Source organism: Coregonus clupeaformis, chromosome 14 (assembly GCF_020615455.1).
Source record: "Coregonus clupeaformis isolate EN_2021a chromosome 14, ASM2061545v1, whole genome shotgun sequence".
Lineage (NCBI taxonomy): Eukaryota > Metazoa > Chordata > Actinopteri > Salmoniformes > Salmonidae > Coregonus > Coregonus clupeaformis.
The window spans coordinates 2,681,813-2,706,193 of NC_059205.1; the positions used below are offsets into that span (position 1 = coordinate 2,681,813).

General features: G+C 42.7%; 1 protein-coding gene and 1 pseudogene across 1 annotated transcript; one reads left to right on the forward strand and one right to left on the reverse strand.

Annotated features, from left to right (window-relative positions):
* Positions 1-3,006: 3,006 nt before the first annotated feature.
* On the forward strand, positions 3,007-9,796 carry LOC121581656 (the record flags this gene model as incomplete). Its single annotated transcript, XM_045224874.1, is given in 5 exon segments — positions 3,007-3,060; positions 3,284-3,994; positions 4,827-4,883; positions 5,423-6,664; positions 6,813-9,796. Coding segments are annotated over 5 exon segments (4,073 nt in total), but the record flags the coding sequence as incomplete, so codon positions are not given.
* A 2,573-nt stretch (positions 9,797-12,369) lies between these two features.
* LOC123492384 lies at positions 12,370-22,493 on the reverse strand (annotated as a pseudogene).
* Positions 22,494-24,381: the final 1,888 nt, after the last annotated feature.

A 24,381-nucleotide genomic window follows, 5' to 3' on the forward strand; every position in this document is an offset into this window, starting at 1 on the left:
TGATCGATGGCTTTGTCCATTCATACATAATCAATGGTTTTGAGCTACAGACTTCCCTGGATGTGTCATTTGACTCGTCTATTTGTTCTGGATCTGCCCATAGCAGCCATTCACCTCTGCGGTAGACGGGAGCAGCGCTACAACGGAGTTTGTGAGACTACATTGACCCCCATCATGAAAAGCTTAGACTGTTTTGCTCACAAGCCGCACAGGACTCATTAGAATGGAAGGCTTTTTCTACATAGAAGATCATAAAGAAGTATTGCATTGTGATAATTCCTGATGTTTCTTATAGCTGTCAGACAGATGTGGGAATTGTAAGGTGGCTCATTTATCGATGGAATCGGCTTAACTGCCCCCTCCGAACAGGATGGCATGTCCCCTCACATGTCCTGGCTGCGCATTCCGATGACCTCCCACTTCTCACACCAGTGTAGCGAATGACTGGGAGGGGAAGGGAAGTGAACCCGGGTTGCTGGCGTGAAAGGCCAACACCCTATGCATCGCGCCAATAGGGTTAATCCACTTGGTGGGAATTTTACACTGTAAAAAATTATTCAGGTGGTTCGTAAATTATTCTTGAAAATATATTTATTTTGACATAAAAAATTTATCATCTTTACTTGAATATAATTAGTACTTTACTTCACTTGTTCAACCAACCTAAAAAAAATAAAAAATGAATTCAACAGAAGATAAATGCATAATCTAAACAACCAATTGTGTGTAAAAACAACTACAAGGACAATTGTGTATAACTTACTAAATGTTCATAATATTTCCTTCCTACTTAAGAATTTTAAGTTCTTCCAACAACTTGCCATGTGGCTCTGTTGCAACTCTGCCTAGAAGGTCAGCATCCCGGAGTCGCCTCTTCACTGTTGACGTTGAGACTGGTGTTTTGCGGGTACTATTTAATGAAGCTGCCAGTTGAGGACCTGTGAGGCGTCTGCTTCTCAAACTAGACACTCTAATGTATTTGTCCTCTTGCTCAGTTGTGCACCGGGGCCTCCCACTCCTCTTTCTATTCTGGTTAGAGCCAGTTTGCGCTGTTCTGTGAAGGGAGTAGTACACAGCGTTGTACGAGATCTTCAGTTTCCTGGCAATTTCTCGCATGTAATAGCCTTCATTTTTCAGAACAAGAATAGACTGACGAGTTTCAGAAGAAAGTTATTTGTTTCTGGTCATTTTGAGCCTGTAATCGAACCCACAATTGCTGATGCTCCAGACACTCAACTAGTCTCAAAAAGGCCAGTTTTATTGCTTCTTTAATCAGCACAACAGTTTTCAGCTGTGCTAACATAATTGCAAAAGGGTTTTCTAATGATCAATTAGCATTTTAAAATGATAAACTTGGATTAGCAAACACATCGTGCCATTGGAACACAGGACTGATGGTTGCTGATAATGGGCCTCTGTACGCCTATGTAGATATCCCATTAAAAAGCAGCCGTTTCCAGCTACAATAGCCATTTACAACATGAACAATGTCTACACTGTATTTCTGATCAATTTGATGTTATTTTAATGGACAAATAAAAAGCTTTTCTTTCAAAAACAAGGACATTTCTAAGTGACCCCAAACTTTTGAATGGTAGTGTATATATTTTTAAACTTTACTACACTTTTACACAATGTTGTATGCATGTCTGAAGAACGAAAAGCACATTTGTATATTAGTATCAAACAGTTTGTTATGCTATGAGGTGTAATGGATCATGATGAACGGATATCAAAACGGTCGGGCAAATTGACATTCAATGATGAGACCACCCACTCTCACCATTAGTAAGAGCATGTGCGCCACTCTTGACAGAGGCAAATAGGTCAAGCTACAATGCTTTACCTCCAGTTAATGCTAGTGGAATGAGCACTGTGCTCAACAATTCCTGCTATAGTGGATAAAAATGTAAAGGGATGAAATACTGTATATAAAGCCATGTTTAACACTAAAACACTATCAATGAAAGTAACTAACCAGAGAGATTAAGTAGATCTAATGTACAATAACATTTCAGGATTTTATACAATTAAGTTAGATCTTTAAAAAAAAAATGCTTAACTTAATATATTAGTGTTTGTGAAACACTAAAAGGTGAGTATATTATACGTAAAAATACGTCATGTTGGAAATCCTCGAAAAGCTAATGCAAGTAGTTGCCTCAATGTTTTTAAGTAGCACAATATTTTTTACAGTGTAATGTGGCTCATATAGCGAGGACTGCTACACTATCTAGCAAGGTAGCTAGCTAGATAGCTAACTTTAGCATCCACCTCCCTCCTGTTAGAATTTCTCTTCAGAATCCTAGTACAAAACACTTTTCACAAGGAATGATGTTTTATTTTTGACAACAGCTAAATGTATGGGCTGACCAGTGAAAAACTGCTCTTGTCATCATGAACAGTAGCTAACGTTAGCAGCAGCTGTACAGGAAATGGGTTGTCAGTCAACCGGAATTATATTAATTCACGCATGTCAATCTTGAGCCTTCAAAGCTTAGAAACCTTGACATATTCATAAAAGCTGTTTATAACAATTCTTATTTGAAAAATTGTCCAAAGTAACATTGATATGACATTAAATTAGCTTAGCGATAACGTACATACTGAACAAAAAATGTATTCAGAAGTAAAGAAGTAGCAGGAGCGCTTCAGGTATTCCGCAAGAACCACAGCTGCTCTTAGAGGGGAATCAGGGTGTCTGACCTGATGAAGACGATATGCGTTGGTGTATTTTAATAACGTTTTAGCCCATACATTAAAGGGTTTTTAACTTTCAAAGCCTCACGTGTGCCTGGACTTGGAATTTTTATGCCACTTAGCACCTAGTCTTGGTTATAATTGTTCCTTTTTGCTTTTCAAAAACGTATTTCAGTTAGTCTTTAAATACTTTTAAAAGTTTGTCATTTAATACTACACTGAGTTACACACATTCAATTCAAGAAAAAATCTACATTAACAACTTTACAGAATACTGATGCTTGTGTTAATTTTATGTGTTTTCAGTCTCGAATCCAGGGCCCCAGAGACGCAACAGTGTGGGGTTATTGCCCCCTATGAGTGAGTGATCAACAAAATATAAACCAGATTTTTTTCAACTGAATTTTGATTTCTCTGTCTAGATTGAAGAGTTGTGCATTTATTTTGTTCTGTTGTAATATGGTCCCTAATGTTGATGGTGTAATACCGAAAGAAAAGCAAACAAAAATGTTAATGTCAACATTTTCAACAATGTTTTATAGCGAACATTTTAAATAAGGTTGTGGTGGTGTTTATGTTACAGTGTCTGAAAGTGCTACAGAGCTAAGGATTGTGCTGCTCGGCAAGAATGGCTCTGAGAAGAGTGCTGTTGGAAACTTCATCCTGGAAAGAGGGGCATTTGACCCCAACTATGTACAAAACCGCTGTGAGAGAGCCAGGGGTCAAGTAGACGGAAGAGGCATAGCTGTGATCAACACTCCAGACCTGTTAGACCCTCACATCTCACATGACAAACAATCAGAGGAACTGCGTTGGTGTGTCACTCTGTCTGACCCAGGACCTCATGTGTTCCTGTTGGTCCTGCAGCCTGAGGAGTTCACACAAGAAGAGGGAAACAGAATCAGGCAAATCCTAGACAACCTCAGTGAACGGTCCTTTGACTACTCAATGGTACTGACAACTCATGAAGACAGGAGGGGACACATGCATGATGATCACCCTCTGAATCAGATGGTCAGAGAATGTAGAGGGAGGCAGTACGTCATGCACCTCAGTGACCGCGCTCAACTTATGGCAGATGTTGACAAGATTGTAAAGGAGAATGGAGGAGGCTATCTCACCTGTGAGCTATTTGAAGATACTACAAGTGACATGGGACAAGGGAAAGAGGAAATCCACAGGAGTAAAACTGATTGGAGCCTCAAATCTTCCTCTGAGGAAGAACTTGGAAAGGATGTTTTGAAACAAGGTGAATCAGCACAATTTGGCAATTGGCAGAACGTTAGAGAAGTTGGTAAGTACACAGCACACTGACAAAAGTTATAGTAATATGAGCATTGAATATAAGTTGACAGTATTAAAGGGATAGTTCCCCAACTTAACAATATTATATATTGGTTTCCTTACCCTCTAAGCACTCTTTGGACAAGGTAAGACGGCAACCCATGCTTTGGTTTTGTTTACCTGGCCACTGTCTCCAGATGCTAACTTTTTAGCATCTGTGGCACAAATCCAATGCCAGTCAACATCCCTAATATTAGTATTTTTTGGCGCTCAATGTCAAAATCATCCAAGTCTCTTGTGGACAGATCTAGGAAAACATCACTTGGACTGTAGAATCTGTCAGGAAGGATAGGGAGCAGCAGTAGTTCCAGTGTTTCGGTTTTCGTCATTTATTTGAACAAATCACGACTTTGCAGGTGTTAGCATCTTTCGAATTTCGGAAGGGAAGGGGACATTCGGCCGTTATTTGCAAAGAGAGAAGGTGGAGCTCCATGTTCCGGTTTCGCTTCTCGTTCTAGCATCTCTTAATCCCTTCTCTTAACACGTATGGACCCAGAACTGAATCAAGCAGCTGACCAATTACGTAAGACTTCTGGGATAACTGAGATTAAAATCATTTTAAAGTAACTTAATTGAACTACAATCAATTTCAGACCCTTTAGGATGATTTGGACTTGAAACGTGAAAAATGCTAATATTGGAGATATTGAACTATAGCATTAATACTGTCAACTTAAATTCAATCCTCATAGTAAGGATGACTGTTTTTTTGTTTCATCGTGCTTGGTTGAAAAGGACTGCAAAGATAAAGTCACTGGTATTGATTGTCAACACTTTTTCAGGTTTGACATTGATTAAGGAAAAGGTTTGGGAGCAATCACACAGTGGAGCAAAATGTGGTGGGTAAAATTCAGTATGTCTCATTTACACTATGTTACAACTTCTGTATTAAAGTGGGATGGCTACGGCTCAGTTACGATTTGTCCAAATTATCATTATTTTTGAAGCGCTGTTTTCAAAATGTCTATCTTGATAGGCAAAAACAATATAACAGCTGTGTAGGCAGAATTGACATTTGAAAGTAAATAGATAACTGTTTTCTTATTCACTTGACTAACTGATGATTTACACATCTTGCAGAGCAGGACTTCAAAATGGTTATTTTTCATAATGTAATTAGATTCTGTTTGTAAAATTCAGAACAATTGTGAAAACATTCCCAAGAGGGACATTGGTTCATGGGTCATGTAATTTGTTGTATTAGTAGTACATCGGATTAGCTTAACTGAGGATTTAATACACATGTACTTACTTAATATTAGTGACTATTGCTGACATTTTAATTTGCAGCAGGAGTCAATCCAATATGAAAATTGATAAACTACAATTTGTTTAAATGCATATCCTTATGTTAATCAATGTTACATGTGTTTTACAGTGTCTTCACTCAGGATTGTGCTTCTGGGGAAGAGTGATAACAAGAAGAATGTAGTGAGGAACATGATCCTACAGAAACAGGCTTTTAAGTCTAATTTCTTCAACCCCAAACAGCAATGTGAGTCAGCCAGGGGGAAGGTGGAGGGCAAGTCTGTAACTGTAGTAAAGACTACCAACTTCCTTTCTCTGCCTTCGGAGTCCCTAATGCAGGAGATAGAGAAATGTAAGTCCCTCTCTGCCCCTGGGCCTCATGGGATCCTGCTGGTGTTGAAGCCTGAGGAGTTCACAGAGGAGAACAGAAAAACATTGACGTTCATCCTGAGCAAATTTGGTAAAGAGGCCTTCAAGCACTCAATGGTGATCATTACTCACAAGGAAGTTGCAGAAAATCCTCATCTGAGTCAAATGATTAAAGAATGTGGAGGAAGGCTTCATGAAATGTACACACGAGGAAGAGACCACGAAGAGTTAACTGAAAAGATAGAAAAGATGGTAGAGGAGAATGAATGGAGATACCTCAACTCCAATGAAGAGACGACACGTGATACCATGACACCAAAGGCTCAGAGACTGAACGTGGTGCTGTGTGGCAGAAGAGGAGCTGGGAAGACTTCTATAGCCAATGCCATACTGGGTCAGACAGAGTCCAGTCCAAAGTCCAGCTCCTCCTCAGTGTGTGTGAAGAGAGAAGGAGAGGTGTGTGGTCGGCCGGTCACCCTCATCGAGCTGCCTGCTCTGTATGGAACACATCTCACTCAGGAGGAAGTGATGCGTGAGACTTTCCACTGTGTCTCTCTCTGTGACTCTGGAGTCCATGCTTTCCTCCTGGTCATACCTTTTGGTCCACTCACTGATGAAGACAAAGGAGAGTTCGAGACCATCCAGAAGATTCTCAGCTCACGAGTCAATGACTTTGCCATGGTCCTGTTTAGACAGGATTACATTCCAGTTGATAAAACTGCAGTTGACTTTGTGGAAGAAAATGCAGACACAAAGCAATTGATCAAGATATGCGGAGGGCGGTATAAAATCTTTGATGCTTTGAAGAATGAGAACGCCAAGCAGACGACAGAGCTTGTAGCAGAAATAGTCCAAATGATGGATCAAAACAAGACATGCTACACTCTATACATGTATATGGAGGCACAGGACTTGAGGCTGGAGGCTAAGCATCAATCAGAACTGGACGAAAAGAACAGAAGAATCAAGGATTTAGAACAGAAAATCAGCAACATGTCACAAGGTGAGTTTGTTGAACACAGGGATGAACAAATATTGGGCAGTGATTGGGAAAGCAAGTATTTTACAGTATGAGCCTTCTGTGATGATTTCAATATCAGTTCATGCAGTAATTAACATTAATTTATGATAATGTATTGTTTAATTTGTAGGTGCTGAAATGGAGTGCTCCAGCACAGAGTGCGTGAGGGTGGTGCTGATTGGGAAAACTGGGAATGGGAAGAGCGCCTCCGCAAACACTATCCTGGGCAGAAAGGAATTTGAGTCTAAAATCAGCAGTAATTCTACGACAACAGTTTGCAAGAAGGCAGTCGGTAAAGTTGATGGAAGAACAGTTGCTGTGGTGGACACACCTGGCCTTTTTGACACAACATTGTCTAATAAAGATGTTCAGCAAGAGATAGTGAAATGTGTTTCCCTGTCAGCTCCTGGACCCCATGTGTTTATCATAGTGTTAAGAATTGGGACAATGACACAAGAGGAGCTGGACACTTTGGACCTCATAGAGACAACCTTTGGTCCACAGGCAGGAATGTTTTGCTTAGTTCTGTTTACTAGAGGAGATGACTTGGAAACAATGTCGATTCAAGATTACATTGAGGAAAGCAAGAATGCCAAACTGAAAAAACTGATCAGAGATTGTGGAGACAGACTCCATGTCTTCAAAAACAAAGTGGAAGATGACCGCACACTGGTCACTGAGCTTCTTAAGAAGATGAATGAAATGGTGTCCATGAACAAGGGCAGTTTCTACACCAATGAGATGTTCCAGGAGGCAGAGGCAGCCATTAAACAGAAACAGGAAGAAATACTGAAGGAGAGAGAGATGGAGATTAAGGCTGACATGGAGAAACTGAAGGTCAGCCATGAAACAGCCATGGAAAAGATGAAGTCAAAGTTGGAAGAAGAGAGATTGAAAGTTCAGGAGGAAAGACAGCGGAGAGAAAACATGTTGAGAGAGCGAGAGGAAGCTATTAGAAAAGAGCATGACGAAAAGGAGAAAGCAGAGAAGGAAGAAAGAGAGTTGAAAGACAAGAAAAAGAAAGAAGATGAGAAGTTGAAAAAAGAAATCTGGGACACAGAAAAAGAGAAGATGGAAAAAGAGATACAATCTCAGAAAAAAGAGTTGGAAAAACAACAAAGAGAAAAGGAGAGAGAATATAAAATGAGAATGGAACAACAGAGAAAAGAAGAGAAAGACAAAGAAGAATTGGTTAAAAATCAAGAAAGGCAGTTTGCAAAACTGAAAAGGAAACAGGATGAAGAAATGGAAAGGAGAGAGAAAGAAGAGGATGAGAGGAGGAAACATGAAGAGAAAGAAAGACAAGAGTGGCAAAGCAAAATAGAGGAAGCAGAGAAAGGTCAAACAGAACTCCAAGAGGTCATGCGTAGAGAAAAAGAGGAATGGGAGGAACAGTTGAAGAAAGAAAGAGACAGACAACAGGAAGAAGAAAGGCTGAGGAGACAGAAGGAGGTAGAAACTATTGGAGAACAAGAGGAAAAACAGAGGAGATTGAGAGAGGAGTTTGAAAGAGAGAGGGAACAAGAGAGAATAAAGATGAAGGAATCAGAAGAGAAGAGGAGAGAAATAGAGTGGAAAGAAAGAGACCGAATAGAAAAAGACTTTGAAGAAAAGAGGAGAGAGTTGACAGACAAAATGAAAATGCAGCAAGATCAGTGGGAGAAAGAACGTAGTGAGGAACAGGAAAGAAGATTTTATGAGGAGGTAAATCGAAGAGAGGAGGAGAGACTAAGACTAAGAAAACTGGAGGAAAAATTTCAACAAGAACGTGAAGAAGAGAACATGAGGAAAGAAAAGGAAGAAAAAGTCAGGAAAGAAAAAGAAGAGAAGAAAATGAAGGAAATGGAGGAAGAGTATGAAAGGAAAACAAAAGAAATGATGGATAAATATGAACAAGAGGCCAGAAAACATGCAGAGGAAAAGAATAACTTTAAAGAGAAATATGAAAATGACATCCAAAAATTATTGGATCAACATGAAGAAGAGAAGAAGAAACTAATGCAAAAGCACAAAGAGGAGTATGATCTTTTAAATGCTCTATATGGTAATGATAAAACAACACTGACTGGTAAAATCAAGGAATTGAAAGAGACGCATGAGGAAGAGATAAAGCAACTGTACAGATGTGTTGTACAGTGAGAATTTGAGCCCTATTTGAATGGGACTGGTATAATTAGGCAATAAGGCCCGAATTGTCCAAAACTCCATTTATGGTTTCTGAACCTATTTGTTGGAACTGTTTATTACCCTTGTTCAAAGCCCTTTCCTTTCCTTGGACAGATCAGACGGGCCATGACTCATGAAAGTAAAGATGTTGCTGGATTGTTGATGTCATTTTTTATCAACGTGCCAGGGTGTCATTTTCCGAAAAGTCTGAAATTATTTAACCGTCTCCATTCAAGATCACTGTCAATTACACTAAATACTAATACCCACAATATACACGTGATAAAGCAGCAGTCCGGAACAGAAAAGTGCTTCATTTTTTTAAATTACAAAATGATAGACCAGCACATCTACAGAAAACAATGTAATCTTTACATGAAGCGTTAGCAAAGTATATTGAAGGCCTACTAAAGTCAAATAAATAAATGGTGTGCAGTACGTGACGGTGTTGATACAAATACACCATTTATAAAATACTCCACTTGTCATTGAATCATGGCCAAGAGGAGACATGGAAATTAATAACAAAACATAACTAATAGAAATGAATATGCATATTTTCCTTAAAATAGGGTTTGTACATCAAACTTGAATACAAACTGGATAATGATGAGGAAGAGGAGGAGTATGATGGTGGTGTAAAAGCCGAGATAATGCTCAGTTTTGTTGAGTTCATATGTTTCATGTTTCTAGTATGTATGATCCTAGTAGGTATGATCCTAGATCCTAGTATGTATGATCCTAGTATGTATGATCCTAATACGTTTATATTTGTTGTTTACTGAATTTATATTTTACTTAACAGTACGTTCTAAATAGTATTTAGTATGATGACAGATTTCGTACACACCCATTGCCTTCCAGGCCTGTACTGGCAGCCACTGCCTTGCTTTTATTTGTTGATTTCATATGTTTAACTTTTATATCTGTGACTGTGCTTTATATGCTTCTGATGCTATTTATGTCTTTGTGTTGTTCAAACCAGAGAATAAAAGACAAATCAACAAATGGGTTTTATGTTTATTTCTTCCTTTCACTTCATAGCTGTTCCCATAGCCTTGTTTAAAACACAGCTGAGTTCTTTTGAACTTGGAGGAGGTCCCCAATAGAGATTCTCCATTGAAAATGTATTGTAGTCCAGGACTAGGGTTAATGAATGTGTGGGAACACGGCCCTGCATGTAAAAACTAAGATAAAACTGCAGAGCTGTTTTAAAACCTTTTTGAGAAAATTGATTTCAGTGAGCAGTAAATCTAAAGACCCACTCGGCCTCGGTAGTCCATTCCCTAGCCGAGTGGGTCTTAACTCTCTTCAACCAGCAGAAACACCAGAAACCAAATATTTACAAGACGACATCTGCAATTCAGGGCATATTTCCACAGGTTTCCAGAAGCACACTTTGGCCTCAAGGTGTAGCCAACTGCTGCTGACAGTTTTAAAAGCAGGTAGCAAGCAGGGGAGAATGTAATGACTACCTGAACCCAGTGTGTGTGCTCCGTCTGGTGACAGTTGAAAAACAAGAGGGCCCCATCACCAACGGCGGCAGCTAAAGCAAACTGATACCTGTGAAACTCATACAGTTGTTGTATTTTCCTTCTATGCTTCTCAGTCAGAAGGTTTGTAATATACTGAACTGTACGTTCATTTGGTTTCAGCACTTTAATGAGGGCTGGATGGAGCTCTGGCAATTCAATGTCCAGTCCAAGACACAGTGCCTTTCGTAATTAATGGGACAGTGAAGCATTTTGTTATTATTTTGGCTATGAGGTTAAAGTGCAGACTGTCAGAGGGTATTTTCATCCATATCAGGGAACCTGACAGCAGTGTTGTACATAGTCCCCCCATTTAGAACAAAAGTATTGATGAGTGGAAGTTAGACGCACAGACAAGACATTGGGGGGTGACTGACATTAAATACCATTCATTTTGTATTGGGCACAAAATAATCTGAAACACAACCAAAACAAACAGCAGATGCATCCAACACATGCACAAGCTTGATGTAGTCATTGAGTGGTATAAGTATGGGACCAAATACTTTACTTTTACTACTTTAATACACATATAAGTGAAATTGTCCCAATACTTTTGGTACCCTGAAATGGAGAAACGATGTTCAAAAAGTGCTGTAATCTCTAAACTGTCACCCTCTAACGGATGAAAATACCCTCAAATTAAAGCTGGCTTTAACACATAGCCATTTTTTGATTTCAAATCCAAACTTTTGGAGTATGGAGACAACATTTTTTAAATGCTTCACTGTCCCAATAATTACGGAGGGCACTGTATAAGAAAACCATGAAATATGTGTAAATAATATGAGTCCATGGCTGAGTGGAAAATCGTGTTATGTCTTCTACATCTGAGTCTATATAATGTTTCAGTCAGCTTTCAGTCGTAAGAAAAGCCCTGTCGTGATATTGATACTTCTTCTGACTTCCTGGATACGCCTACAATGGACTTCACACACCGCTGGATCCCACTGCTGACACCACTGGTGAATTCAGGGGATGACCAGCGCTGAATATTATTATCTCTAAAATGCTGAACGTTTGCTAATATGACATACATTTCAGACAGCAATGGCATTTTTACTGTGTTTTCATGGGAGTATTCACACGTTATCAGAGAAACTGTGATATATCGGTTACGTCATTGTGTACTTTGGGTATTAATGCATGTTTCCATAAAAAAAAATAGCAGCTTGTTTCAAAACGTTTTATTTGGAACTTTAAAAAAGAACTAACCAGGGGAAGGGTTTGAGGTTGACAGGTTTTAGAAAAGCTATGAAAACAACATTAAATACACTCAAGATAGACTATGTTCACAAAACACTGAAAAATGACAATGTACAACCACAGAAAACATACCAACATATTGACACAAATATAGACAGTCTTCAAGTATGCTAGCTACCCCTATTCTACAAACACATTACAGAGGATTTTCTTCTACAGATAAACATAGTTTTTAATGCGCACCTTTCACACAGACTTCTATGGGACCATAAAACCTAGAGGGATTCATGTTGGGTTCCCCACAGCCAGTATATCACAGCCAGTATTTCACAGCCAGTATATCACAGCCAGTATATCCCAGCCAGTATATCACAGCCAGTATATCACAGCCAGTATATCCCAGCCAGTATATCCCAGCCAGTATATCCCAGCCAGTATATCACAGCCAGTATATCACAGCCAGTGTATCACAGCCAGTATATCAAAGCCAGTATATCACAGCCAGTATATCCCAGCCAGTATATCACTGCCAGTATATCCCAGCCAGTATATCACTGACAGTAAAATGATACACCTTCAGGCACTGTAACTGAGCAAATCTGATTCACTATTGCAAGTCTGGATCTTCCTGTTGATAAGACACTAGTCGTCCTGCTTTAGCAGTAATGGACCATGGGAGATATGTTAGCAACTTGGGAGGACTGTGAGTGTGTGTGAGTGTGTGTGTGTGTGTGTGTAACATATTAACTTGTCTCATTTTCTTCCTAGTGATCTAGCGTCTAGTTGACATTTGTGTGACGTTGTGTGTTTTTTAATTTACTTCTTCCTGTACTGACCCATGGCCATGTAGCTCCTGAGGAAGTCTTCGAACTGTGGGACGGCGTACTCGGGCACGGCCTTCTGCTGCACCGGCTCCTCCTTGGGCTCCTTGGCCGCCGGTTCCGTCGCAGCGGGGGAGTCCTCTGCACGACGAAGGCGGCAGTTGTAGTCGTATTCGGGGTCGCAGTCGGGATCGGGCAGGATCACGCCGCTCTTGGGCGTGTCGGCCTCTGCGGTGAGCGGAGTGGGGGCGGACATGCCGTTACAGGTGAAGTCGTAGGGATGGCACAGGGGTGCGGCGGGGGCCTTGGGTTCGTCGTTAGCCTCCACAGGAGTGCAGTCCTTGTCGTAGTGCACGTAGCAGTTATGGCCCTCCTTGGTCTTCCCGAGGACGCCCAGGCGGGAGCGGATCTGGAACTGTGGCAGCGCTGGGGGGGCCTTACGGAGGGCGGCGGCGGCACCGAGCAGGCAGTATGGGTCGTAGCGCGGGTCACACGCCAGAGGGGCGGGGGCTGGCGCCGGTACGTTTTTGGGCGTGTACTCCATGACGGGCTTGGTGAGGCCCGCCAGCTTGGTGGCGGTGAGGGGATTGCAGCCCTTGTCGAAGAGGGGGTTGCAGTGCTGCTCCTTGGGGGTCTCCAGGGGGGCAGGAGGAGGGGCTGCTACGCTAGCCATGCACAGGGGGTCGGTGGCCGGGTCGCAGGTGGGGTACAGGTGGAAGAAGCCGGAGGGGGCCTTCTTCACCAGCTGGGGCCGGCAGTAGGGGTCCTTAGGTGGGATCGCAGCCCAGGGAGGCATAGGACGGGGCGGGTCCAGCAGAGCGGGCCTGTAGCCGTAGGCGGCGCGCAGGTGGTACTGCAGACACTCGGTGTCGTCGGGGTTGCAGATACGCAGCAGCTCTGTCTTCTGCTCAGCGGTGGAAGGGCTGGACTGGCGTAGTAGAACCCTGTGGGGGCTTCAGAGGGTACGGCAGGAAGGGGGTCAGACAGGCACTGGGGGGGGCTGATCAAGAGGGCAGCCACTTAGGGATTGGGGAAGAGGCAGTAGGGGTCGTATAGGTGAAAATATCTGGTAAGTGTTGCAAGGTCATGTACATCTTGTCCAGATGCTCTATCTATAAGAGAGGGAAGAGACAGACTCCCATCAGGTCCAGACCTCAGTTCAAATGGAATGTTTTCTTTCAAATACTTTGTGCGTTTGATTGAGCCTGCCTGAAAAGCCAGATCGCTTTTTTGACTATTCCATTGGTTCCATTGTGCCAGGCTCAATCTAGACTGTCAAGGGCTAATGGGGGGGTGGGGGGGGGGGGGGGGGGTGGAGAGGCAGGCGCAGTACAAAGTACCAGTTATCTACACGTCAATAAACTGAAGTATATGTTTTAAGATAAACTGGTAGGTATCAAACCAAAAGTACATTCACTCCAAACAAAAATGTCTGTGGATTGTTAGCTACTCACTCCTTCCTGGTTACCAGTATCCATGAAGAATCTGTACCATCCCCAGAAGTCAGGGAGACGCTGGAGGACAGGCATGGGAACAGGAAGACTCCTCTTGCTGCGGACATCCCTGGATACTGCAGATGCTGGAACAATAGAGAGAAGTACAGCATATATTAAGAAGAGAATGTGGACTCAAAAAGTGCCATATTAGATTAAATAAAGACATCAACACCAGTACATAAGTATGTTTGAGTACACCACTACATGGACATTTGTGTATGTACTGTAAGGATGTGTGTACTGTAAGGGATGTGTGTACTTGTATATAATGTGTGTATCAGTAAGTGTGTTAGCTGTTTATGTCTGAAAATCTTTTGGTATGACATACGGTCCAGTACACATTACCAGTCAAAAGTTTGAACACACCTACTCATTCAAGGGTCTTTCTTTATTTTTACTATTTTCTACATTGTAGAATAATCAAAACTATGAAATATCACATATCATGTAGTAACCAAAAATATATTTTAGATTCCTCAAAGTAGCCACCCTTTGCCTTGATGACAGCTTTGCACACTCTTGGCGTTCTCTCAACCAGCTTCATGAGGAATGCTTTTCCAACAGTCTTGAAGGAGTTCCCACATATGCTGAGCACTTGTTGGCTGCTTTTCATTCACTCCACAGTCCAACTCATCCCAAACCATCTCAGTTGGGTTGAGGTCGGGTGATTGTGGAGGCCAGGTCATCTGATGCAGTACCCCCACACCTTCACACCTCCTCCTCCATGCTTCACGGTGGGAACAACGCATGCGGAGATCATCCGTTCACCTACTCTGCGTCTCACAAAGACACTGTGGTTGGAACCAAAAATCTCAAATTTGGACTCATCAGACCAAAGGACAGATTTCCACCGGTCTAATGTCCATTGCTCGTGTTTCTTGGCGCAAGCAAGTCTCTTCTTCTTACTGCTGTGCTTTGGTAGTGGTTTCTTTGCAGCAATTCGACCATGAAGGCCTGATTCACACAGTCTCCTCTGAATAGTTGATGTTGAGATGTGTCTGTTACTTGAACTCTGAAGCATTTATTTGGGCTGCAATCTGAGGAGCAGTTAACTCTAATGAACTTATCCTCTGCAGCAGAGGTAACTCTGGGTCTTCCACTCCTGTGGCGGTCCTCATGAGAGCCAGTTTCATCATAGCGCTTGATGGTTTTTGCGACTGCACTTCAAGAAACTTTCAAAGTTCTTGAAACGTTACGGATTGACTGACCTTCATGTCTTAAAGTAATGATGGACTGTCATTTCTCTTTGCTTATTTGAGCTGTTCTTGCCATAATATGGACTTGGTCTTTTACCAAATAAGGCTATCTTCTGTATACCACACCTACCTTGTCACAACACAACTGATTGGCTAAAATGCATTAAGAAGGAAAGAAATTCCACAAATTAACTTTTAACAAGGAACACCTGTTAATTGAAATGCATTCCAGGTGACTACCTCATGAAGCTGGTTGAGAGAATGCCAAGAGTGTGCAAAGCTGTCATCAAAGCAAAGGGTGGCTACTTTGAAGAATCTAAAATATATTTGGATTTGTTTAACACTTTTTTGGTTACTACATGATTCCATATGTGTTATTTCATAGTTTTGATGTCTTCACTATTATTCTACAACGTGAAAATAGTAAAAATAAAGAAAAACCCTTGAATGAGTAGGTGTGTCCAAACTTTTGACTGGGATGGAACATGCTAATATCCATGTTCCCTTTGTTGTCTCATTCAAACCAGTCCCCCTCACTCACCCTCCTCCTCCACATTCTGCCTCACCGGGCTGGCTCCTAGAAACTCTGTAAAACAACGGTAGGGACATGAGTCGAAACCAGAACCAGAACCAGATGTTGTGTTCCCTAAACGAGGGAAAATGCTGGCCCTGCTAATAGGTCTCTGGGAGCACACGGCAGGAGCCGGCGCTTAGAGGAACAGCTCAGGCAGCATCCTGGCGATTAACACACACACACACACACACACACACACACACATGCAGGCACACATACACACACACAAATGCATGCATGCGCACAGACACAGACACATCCCAACATACACACCTGCATGTATTCACACACAATCAATCAATCAATTTTATTTTATATAGCCCTTCTTACATCAGCTAATATCTCGAAGTGCTGTACAGAAACCCAGCCTAAAACCCCAAACAGCTAGTAATGCAGGTGTAGAAGCACGGTGGCTAGGAAAAAACTCCTAGAAAGGCGAAAACCTAGGAAGAAACCTAGAGAGGAACCAGGCTATAGGGGTGGCCAGTCCTCTTCTGGCTGTGCCGGGTGAAGATTATAACAGAACCATGCCAAGATGTTCAAAAATGTTCATAAGTGACAAGCATGGTCAAATAATAATCAGGAATAAATCTCAGTTGGCTTTTCATAGCCGATCATTAAGAGTTGAAAACAGCAGGTCTGGGACAGGTAGGGGTTCCATAACCGCAGGCAGAACAGTTGAAACTGGAATAGCAGCAAGGCCAGGCGGACTGGGGACAGCAAGGAGTCACCACGGCCGGTAGTCCCGACGTATGGTCCTAGGGCTCAGGTCTCTCAGGGCTCAGGTCTCTCTCACACACACACCCCTAAACACATCCTTCAATGTGGGGGGGGCCTGGGTTTGTTTACTACTGCATGGGGCCGAACTGGAAGTCAGTGGAAACCGTAAAACTACAAAGAGAGCCCAAAAAGGCACTCCACCCAATTAAACCCCCACTATAAAGTAAGATGTTTCGGGGAGGGGGGATTCTGATGTTCTGTACATTGAGTCTCTGTACGTTAAAAAGCACCAGGGGTTCCCTTCAGAGGTTTATGGCTGAAGGGAAAACGCCTCGTCAGCTGGTTCTGTTATGGTGAGACGTCTGCGGTGCCTCACCTTGACTAATGAGACTAGAGTTCAGCTCCGAGGCATCAGAGATTCAGCTCCGAGGCATCAGAGATTCAGCTCCGAGGCATCAGAGATTCAGCTCCGAGGCATCAGAGATTCAGCTCCGAGGCATCAGAGATTCAGCTCCGAGGCATTGGAGATTCAGCTCCGAGGCATCAGAGATTCAGCTCCGAGGTATCAGAGATTCAACTCTAAGGCATCAGAGATTCATGTATTTGTATATGGTGGTGTCGTGAAAGAGTTATGCTACACTTGAATGTGTTTCCCTATGTCTGACAAGTGATCATCTACCGTACATGCACTGGTTTGATGTGGAGCGTAGGAAGTAACAGCCCATCATTTTAGTGACATTGTAGATATGTCACGATCGTCGTATAGAGATGAGGACCAAGGCGCAGCGTTGCAGGCAAACATACTCTTTATTAGAGACACGATCAAAAACAACAAAACGATAACGTGACAGTTCACGGTCTAACACAACAGACTAGAAACAAGATCCCACAAACACAAAAGGGAAAACAGACAGTTTAAATATGGCTCCCAATCAGAGACAACCAACGACAGCTGACACTCGTTGCCTCTGATTGGGAGCCACTCAGGCCAACATAGAAATACACAAACCAGAACTCCCAACATAGAAATACACCACATAGAATGACCATACCCTGGCTCAACATATAGAGTCCCAGAGCCCGGGTGTGACAGTACCCCCCCCTAAAGGCGCGGACTGCGACCGCGCCTCAACTTGAACAAAACAGGGGAGGGCTGGGTGGGTATTCCTCCTCGGCGCGGTTCTGGCTCGGGCTTGCCCACCACCCTCCAATAATCCCCCATAGCGCCCCTGGTCCGGTCTGGCCCCGCTTGGCCGGAGCTGGACTGCACACTGGTGGAGCGGATTGCTCTAGCTCCGGCGTGAAGCATCTGACCGTGCCGACCAGCCACGGTGGAACAGGCACGGGCCGTGCGGACTGACGACGCGACACCACTGGCTTGGTGCGGGAGCAGGAACGGGCCGAGCCGGGCTGACGGGCGCACCACTGACTTGGTGCGGGGAGCAGGAACGGGCCGAGCCGGGCTGATGGGCGCACCACTGACTCGGTGCGGGAGCAGGAACGGGCCGGACAGGGCTGATGAAACGCACCACTGACTGGTGCGCGGGAGCAGGAATGGGCCGGACCGGGCCGGACCGGGCTGACGACGCGCACCACTGACTTGGGTGCGGGAGCAGGAATGGGCCGGACTGGGCTGGCGACGCGCACCACAGGCTTGGTGCGGGAGCAGGAACAGGCCGGGCCGAGCTGGCGACGGCGCACCGTAGACTTGGTGCGAGTGGCAGGAACAGGCCGGACCGTGACTGGGAACACACACCACTGGCCCTACGTGGGGATCAGGAACAGGCCAGACCGGACTGGCAACACACCCAGTACCTCTCGCCCCGTGCCTCTACATCCTCCTTCCCCCTGGTGACCAGTGACTCCCGGTAACCTGGCGGCCTCCTGCTGCCCCGTCGTCACGGCGTTAGCCCCCCTAAAAATGTATGGGCTTCACTCCTACCCGTGGACCAGGTCTCCATGCTTCTCGCCAGCCTTTCGCCCTTCTGCTTCCACGTCAAGCCCCTCTCTTCCTCACCCGGCTAGACCCAGTCGAGGAGGCGCTGGATATCCGCTAGGGATTTCCCTGGCGATGGCTCCTCGACCCGCTGCTTGGTCCAGTTCTGGTGGGATCTTCTGTCACGATCGTCGTATAGAGATGAGGACCAAGGCGCAGCGTTGCAGGCAAACATACTCTTTATTAGAGACACGATCAAAAACAACAAAACGATAACGTGACAGTTCACGGTCTAACACAACAGACTAGAAACAAGATCCCACAAACACAAAAGGGAAAACAGACAGTTTAAATATGGCTCCCAATCAGAGACAACCAACGACAGCTGACACTCGTTGCCTCTGATTGGGAGCCACTCAGGCCAACATAGAAATACACAAATCAGAACTCCCAACATAGAAATACACCACATAGAATGACCACACCCTGGCTCAACATATAGAGTCCCAGAGCCCGGGTGTGACAAGATATCAATTATCGTGTACTAACATCCATTAGTGGTATGAATGATGCTTTATGTAGACTGATTATATCGGGATCTACTGATCTACAGTAAAGTGACTGATTATATAGGGATCTACTGGTCTACAGTAAAGTGACTGATTATATAGGGATCTACTGGTCTACAGTAAAGTGACTGATTATATAGGGATCTACTGGTCTACAGTAAAGTGACTGATTATATAGGGATCTACTGGTCTACAGTAAAGTGACTGATTATATAGGGATCTACTGGTCTACAGTAAAGTGACTGATTATACAGGGATCTACTGGTCTACAGTAAAGTGACTGATTATACAGGGATCTACTGATCTACAGTAAAGTGACTGATTATATAGGGATCTACTGGGCTACAGTAAAGTGACTGATTATATAGGGATCTACTGGTCTACAGTAGTGCTTAATTTGAGCCAGATCCTGTCACCACTACGTTTTTGACTTTTTCTTTCCAGAATCTATTTGGCCGGATCCGGTACCTCTATTGGCATGAAAAATAACTTGCAGTTTTTGCAATGTAAAAATTATAAGAAAAGCCATCAAAGTTAATTCGAGTTGCCTTTTGTTAATTCTCCTGCACGCCCCCCCCCCTGTATCTCTCACAGAACTAGAATGAGATTCACTTTCTATGATCTCTCCCTCTATGCTCTGATAGACACGAGTCTGCAACTCATCTCTCCAGCATTGCACTTCATAATGTAAAACCTTTTATAAACTGGGTGGTACGAGCCCTGAATGCTGATTGGCTGACAGCAGTGGTATATCAGACCGTATACCATGGGTATGACAAAACATGTATTTGTACTGCTCTAATTACGTTGGTAACCAGTTTCTAATAGCAATAAAGCACCTCGGATGTTCGTAGTATATGGCCAATATACCACGGCTAAGGGCTGTATCCAGGCACACAGTAAGAACGTCCGTTAGCCGTGGTATATTGGCTATATACCACACCCCCTCATGCCTTATTGCTTAAATAGAGCCGCGTTAAGGGTTCTGGGGGAGCTTCAGCAAGCCTGATAAATTGAAATAAAATGTGCCAAAGTTATAGAGTTACTGCTGTCTGTTCAGAAAGAAATGAAATCATTCAGAATAGCCGACTACACCATGAGAAAGCCTCAAATGTAGCCACAGAGGATCAATACCTTATTAAAAATAGCCTAGCTGTGGAGTGTAGCCCAAGAACAAGGCCTAGCATGCAGTCGGGAACCGCTGTAAATCTGTGAACTAACAGCATGTAGACAAAACTGGCCTTTCACAATACTTCTACAATTGCGGGAAAACACAGGTTGGAAAGCAAATGGCGCCTGCTGAAAAGTGAAGGCTAATCTGTCAGCTGTAGGCTACAAAAATATTTGATCAACTTTACAAAGTAAAACAAGAGAGAGAGAGAGGCTTTGGCACGAGTGCATTATGCCAAAACCAGCGAGTGAGCTGCACATCATTGGGTGAGTCAGTGAAACTGGAAAGCATTTTAAGGACTGTAATTCCCTCCTCATATTGAAGCATATAATATGTCTCCACACTCCTAGGCCTAGGCTATTGATGGATTCAAGACAAGGTCGTTTTCATTCAAATCAGAATCTCAGTGTCAAAGTAGCCTGTCATTTCGATCGTTTGTGTGGTATTATGGTGCTTTCAAGACAACTGGGAACTCGGAAAAAATGTGGTCGAATCATGACATCAGTGATCTAGGTCGGAAAGTCTGAGTGATAGAAAGAGGCCAGAGTTCCCCACTTGGAATTCAGAGTTCGATGACTGTTCAAAACTAATTTTCCCAGTCTGAGCTCGTTTTTTCCTGAATTCCCAGTTGTCTTGAACGTACTGAAGTCGGAAGTCGGAGATATCCCAGCTCAGAGTTCCCAGTTAGCTCAGAGTCTTCAGTTATGTAAAATGTAATGCGTTTATAAAAGTCAAAAAACTTCCCAGACCCTAGACCACAAAAAATGTTTCCCATGTGTGCAACTTCTGCAAGTGCCTCTACACTACTGCTCTATGCCACTAAGCAAGTATGATGATATGCATTCAATGCTTTATTATAAAGGTTTTTTTATGCTTCCGGTACATCAGAGCTCCCCAGGTCCACCCCTCTAGCGCTCACTTTTTCTACCGGCACATCCCGATTGACAAAATAAGCACTGGGCTACAGTAAAGCGACTGATATAAAGTGATCTATTTTAGCTTGTAGTCAGTCAATCAGTCAGAAAGTGCTGAAACACGGCAGTCTCACTCACCTGGTGATAACACTAGGAGGATTCCAGTGTAGATCAGGGAAAACGTTAGTCTTCCTGCCCGTGCCATTTTCAGCTTTGTCTGTCTCCTGACGCAAAAGTTGGGAATATTGAGTCTTTTTAGGAACAGGTGAGAGAGGGTGAGATTTATTCCTGAACATGCTAAAATGGGTGAGACTTTATACAAATGTTAATGTATTAAATACCTATGAATAAGTAGTTCTCATACCAATAATAAATGAATATTTCCTAATTTGTAAACATTTATAAACATGTAGCCTATAAGCATTTCTAAGTAATACAATTCATAAACATTTATAACATAACATTATATGACATGTTTATGAAACATTTATATAAAGGTTTCTAAGCATTTATAATGGCTTACTCATAAAACGTATTATGAAGTGTAATGATATTTTTAACCCATCTAATGGCGCGCTCCTTTTAGCACCTGTACCATTTCACAATAGTCTCCAGTACTGAACGGCTCCTCTAGCTCACAAAATGTCTGCTTGTGTATGGTCATGTAAATTCATAAACTTTGCAGTAAACAATTGTTTATACAGGCCCAAGTCATTGTCCTGTAAAGGGTTAATCATCCTAATTTGTTTATTCTATCAAGGTTGAATGTTGACAACAGCTGACCTTGGAGCGTTGCACTAATCAGAGAGCACCAAAGGCTAGTAACTTCAACAAAAAAATAATTTAACTTTCTGCAAAACAATATAATGTAGCCAGCTTGTCTTGCTCAGACTAGACCATACAGTTTTTCCTAAGGCAATATCTTGAAAGGCATTCAAATGTAATTCACTGGCATCCTATGTATTCCTGCTATTCTTCTATTGACTTTACCACTGATGGAGCAATTGACTTGACAGAATAGAACTCCATCTGTTATAATGAAAATCCATCTCCAGCTTTGCTCCCAAACCAACGACTGAATCATTGTAGATTCTGAAATAAACTCTGCATGTAGTTACTGACTGACACTAGAATACCTACCACACAAAGAGCTTGGTACTAAATAAGCCCATCTTTAGCCATGGTTATGTAAACAATGTACATTAACTGTATATAAAAGTCACATTAGCATACATTATACATCTAGCAAACATTACACATTTATGCACTTTGAACTCATTATTGTATAATGAAAAGCGCTTTACAAATGTAATACATTATTCTGATTATTTACAAGCATTGTAATCCATGACTTACCTGTTGTTCAAGTGAAGCTCTGCCCTCCTGGGACCCTGAAGGAGCCAGTGGCTCTCTGGGTTGATTGGTTTCGGGGGGGTGTAGCGAACCGAACAGTGTGTACACCCTACCTTTCTGCTCCCTTGTATGGGAGAGGAGCGCTGGGCAGCATTTTTAAGGAGCTTCTTGATAATGAAAAACCAAAAGGCATGTCGTATTTCTGGAGCATGCTGTTACACGCTCCGGGATTGGCTCCTGCACAACCGGCTGATGGACCAATAGGGGGCCTGTAATTACCCCAACCGAACAGCAAGACCCCTGGGTAAACAAATAACAGATTAACGGGATATCATTTTGATGTACCTTATCTTTTTTTTTTTGTACACCGATTTGGAATTTGGGTTTAAGATGGCTACAAATATCAATCAAGACAACAGTCAATGTCTTTGGATAGAATGGCCATTATTATGGATCCTGGAGCTGATTCAGGCAGCATGATTCACTCAGTAAAACCCTAAAAACAGTCAACCTCTCTCTGACTGTGTTGTTTCTCATAGAACACCTAGTGTAGAATAATAGAATGTAAAGATCCCTCACTCAGCCATAGATCTAGCCTTCCTTCTACTACTATTTACAGTATCTCTATGTACTGTGTCTTCAGCAGGTTCCTAGAGACAGCCTTAGTCATTATCTAGTCATATACCCATAACACATTCCTCTTGTATCTTTGTGTGTGTATTTTATTAGAATCCCCATCAGCTGTTGCTATAGCAGCAGCGACTCTTCCTGGGGTCCACACAAAACATGACATAATACAGAACATTAATAGACAGGAACAGATATACACAGTTCCTACAGACAGTTACACTATGGTTCGTACTATCCAGAAACCTTGGGACATCCCTACCCCATTGAAGTTGAAATTTAAAAATGGTTAAGGTTAGGGACGTCCCAAGAATGCTGGATAACACTGACCGTTACACTATCTTAACTCTTACACCATCTTTCCTGGAAACACCACTGAAGAGAGCGACTGCTGTCCAGGCGGAGGTCTTTATGAGCACACTACCAACTCAGTTCTGACTGATGCCTGGAAAAATGGGCCCAGTGGCACTGAACTGGTTCTGTTGGAATCAACTTGAATAGCTTTATGAAGCCTTCAATGACCCTTCATAAGGTCTTCATAGATGCTTCATAAACCATTCATAAGCAAACGTCATGCTACATGGAGGGTGGGAAAAGGACTATGCCACATTTGAATAGTATGTAGTATAGAATGTATGTATCATCAAATGGACCACGCTTGTGCAAAGTGAAGACATTACCTCCTCAGTCTTCCATACATGGATGCATTCTGCAGGTCAATGAACCAGTTGCCTTGAAAACAACTCTAAGTTAATAGTAACCATATTGTTAATGTCAAAGTTGTTATACTCATGGAAACATTATGGCAAGGGAAATTTGTGTGAAAAGCCCATAAAGCGGTTTCTTAACACTTGAGGAGTAAAAAAAACGTGTTAAAAAAAAACAGACCCTTGCTGTAAAAATGATGAGGCCCTACCACCACTTTCATGTAAGCAGTTTTTCCATCTCTGTTCTCTTGCATGTTCGTTTGGCGAACTACACGCCACCAAGAGGGGAAGAGAACACGTACTGTGGTGTAGTCAGTCAACGAGGTGAAACATTCTGAAACGTAAGAAACATGGCCGCGGGAAGATGTTTAGTGGTGGGGGTGCTGAGACGGTTTTGGTCCGCTCATACAGAAGTAATAAAGGCCCAGTGCACTAATTTGAGAAAAATGTCCACCCAGTTTATAAAAGGTTTGGACACACTTACTCATTCAAGGGATTTTCTTTATTTTTACTATTTTCTACATTGTAGAATAATAGTGAAGACATCAAAACTATGAAATAACACATATGAAATCATGTAGTAACCAAAAAAGTGTTAAACAAATCAAACTATATTTTAGATTTGAGATTCTTCAAAGTAGCCACCCTTTGCCTTGATGACAGCTTTGCACACTCTTGGCATTCTCTCAACCAGCTTCATGAGAATGCTTT